The sequence below is a fragment of the Penaeus japonicus genome, unplaced genomic scaffold (assembly GCF_977035675.1).
Source record: "Penaeus japonicus unplaced genomic scaffold, GWHDUDI00000001_assembly GWHDUDI00000020, whole genome shotgun sequence".
Taxonomy (NCBI): Eukaryota; Metazoa; Arthropoda; class Malacostraca; order Decapoda; family Penaeidae; genus Penaeus; species Penaeus japonicus.
In genome coordinates, this window is record NW_028234422.1 from 37,554,694 (window position 1) to 37,557,193 (window position 2,500).

Genomic DNA, 2,500 nt, shown 5'->3' on the forward strand with positions numbered 1-2,500 from the left:
TTCCTATTTAGTCTATGTTTTTTCTTATTAGTTACAGGTAATTGATATTATTAGTATTATTTTCATTCATATTATTTCCTCATTATTATTGCTGTATTTCTATCATTATTCTTATTTATATTAATATCATTATTTTTTTCCATGGTTATTTCCATTGTTGTCTTTATAATCATCATCGTAAGTAACAAAACAATGATCATAATTATCTGTTGTTTTTACTGTTAGAATGGTAATTGGAGCTCATATTACCATATTTGATTTGTCGCAATGTGTTATGGCTTATTATCATGTATATTTAGTTCATTATACCAAATATGTGATAGCTAGGTATTTAGATATCAGTTTATCCCATAGGCATTAGTAGCTATAGGTGAAGATTACAGATAGGGGTAGGCCTATGTAGATGTGTAGATAGTGACTTTGTTTTTGTTTATTTATATCTGTGTGTAATCATGTGCATTTGGCATGGATGGGGATGTGTAAGCCAGATCTTATTAATCATGCTAAAAGTGAGGATAATAAAGATGGAAGAACTGCATGGATCAGACTAGTGGTATCTGTGAGTTTTCCATTTTGTTGTTTTTGATATTTCTTATTTTGCAAATTTCAGAAGTGGGCTTTGCAATGCCTTAGACTATTTCATGTAGTTCTTATTTTGAATACCCCCCTCCCCTAAAATATGTATCTTGAACACAGATACCAAGAATATAAGGGTTACATGCTGTACATCCTAGGAACTTTGTCAATATCAGTTTTGATTTCACACATCCTCAGTATATGTAGATAGATAGATAAGGAAGATTCATATCAATTTTTTTTCCATTGTCTGCACTGAGTCAGTAGTGTCATTATTGTTAATGATTGCAAGAACAATGCTATCAATGAAACTAGTATGAATAATACTTTTCTTTCTGTCTGTTTACATTCTTATTTTAAGCTGTAATCAAATAATAGAAACATTACTCATCTTCTTTATCAGTTGTTATAATTGTTCTTGTTCATATTATTAGATATTTATGTTAGATTGTTATAGGGTTATTATTAGTGCCAAGGGTATTATTGTAATTGTAGTATTCTTGTTACTGTCATTCACTTTGGATATGTCCTCTCATCATAACTCACTGTATTGTAATCAATATTACTGTTCATATTGTTAATATTTTCCTCAGTATCATTATTATTACCAAGGTTACCATATTCCTTGCAAATTTAGAATATTTTTACATTGGCATCCCCCCCTTTTTTCTTTTATCCTCATTCTTGATAAGTTTCCCTTCTAAATAAAAAGCGAGAAGGGCATTGGGGGAGTGAGCCCTACAGTAAGGATGGATAGCTCTCCCCCCCACCCCCCTTCACCCTTGGAGATTCATCACTGCTTGTATAACAGTGTGCCAGATAGAAAGCACCCTGCCTGAGAATCATGTCAGAGTGCAAAACGTGTTGCACAACTTCACCGGCATCACAGACAACAATTCCTTCATTTTTTTCAACCCACTCAAGGTTTTAGAATTGGCACATGTCTTTATTGTTAGTATTGTTATTCTCCATGTTCTCGCTGGTATTATTCAGTTCATGAATGACGGGGGATGGAAATACAAGAGAGAGGGAGAGATGGTGTATTGTTACTTTGTTCGAGGACTTCATTATTTCATGTTATTTTATTTTTTTCAGATTTGTTCAAGTTACTGTGTTTAAGTTGTGTAGATGATAAATAAAAAAGAGAGAACAGACCAGATGCAACTGTTGTTATATGTTTTATATTTCTTTTGGAGGGGGGGGGGATAAAGGGTGCTATGGTTCCAGATATATTTTTCTATCACATAAGAAGGTTAACACTATTCTGTAGGCATTTGTGGGAATGGTGGTCATATTTGTGGCTCTAAGATGTCTAAGTCAAGATATTCTTTCTCATATATTGATGTTATAAGGAAGATTTTGGCTTGATTATTTTTTTTTTTTTCCCATTGATTGATTGATTGATTAAAAATTACTGTAACATGATTTTCATTGTATTCATTATTTCTTCTCCAGATTTCACCATGGAGGCGATAGCAAAACATGACTTTAACGCCACAGCTGAGGATGAGCTCAGTTTTAGGAAAGGGCAGATTCTTAAGGTAAATATTTTCTCTCTCTCTCTCTCTCTCTCTCTCTCTCTCTCTCTCTCTCTCTCTCTCTCTCTCTCTCTCTCTCTCTCTCTCTCTCTCTCTCTCACTCACTCACTCACTCACTCACTCACTCACTCTAACTCTCACTCTCACTCTCTCTCTCTCTCCTCCCCCACTCTTGCTACCACTCTCTATTTTTCCAACTGTTATTAAAGCATCCCTCATGATAGGATTAATATCTCTAGTGCCATAGATTTGCACTTAAATAAATACACACACACCCTTTGTGTTCTTGTGCCAGCCCTTCAGCTTGGGAAGCAGCATCCCTGCTCAAATATTTACGAGGAAGGAGAAAATGCATGCTGCTGCCAAAATATCCGGGAGCCCACTTC

At 34.6% G+C, this 2,500-nt stretch overlaps 1 protein-coding gene across 15 annotated transcripts in view; it reads left to right on the forward strand.

Annotated features, from left to right (window-relative positions):
* Positions 1-2,500, forward strand: part of drk (growth factor receptor-bound protein 2 drk) — a 37,786-nt gene that overhangs the window by 16,547 nt on the left and 18,739 nt on the right. For all 15 annotated transcript variants that reach the window (XM_043031111.2, XM_086548430.1, XM_086548427.1 and 12 more), the window contains one exon: positions 2,032-2,117. In XM_043031111.2, the coding sequence (XP_042887045.1) occupies positions 2,040-2,117 (78 nt within the window). In that variant the 5' untranslated portion in view covers positions 2,032-2,039. The remainder of the gene's footprint in view (positions 1-2,031; positions 2,118-2,500) is intronic.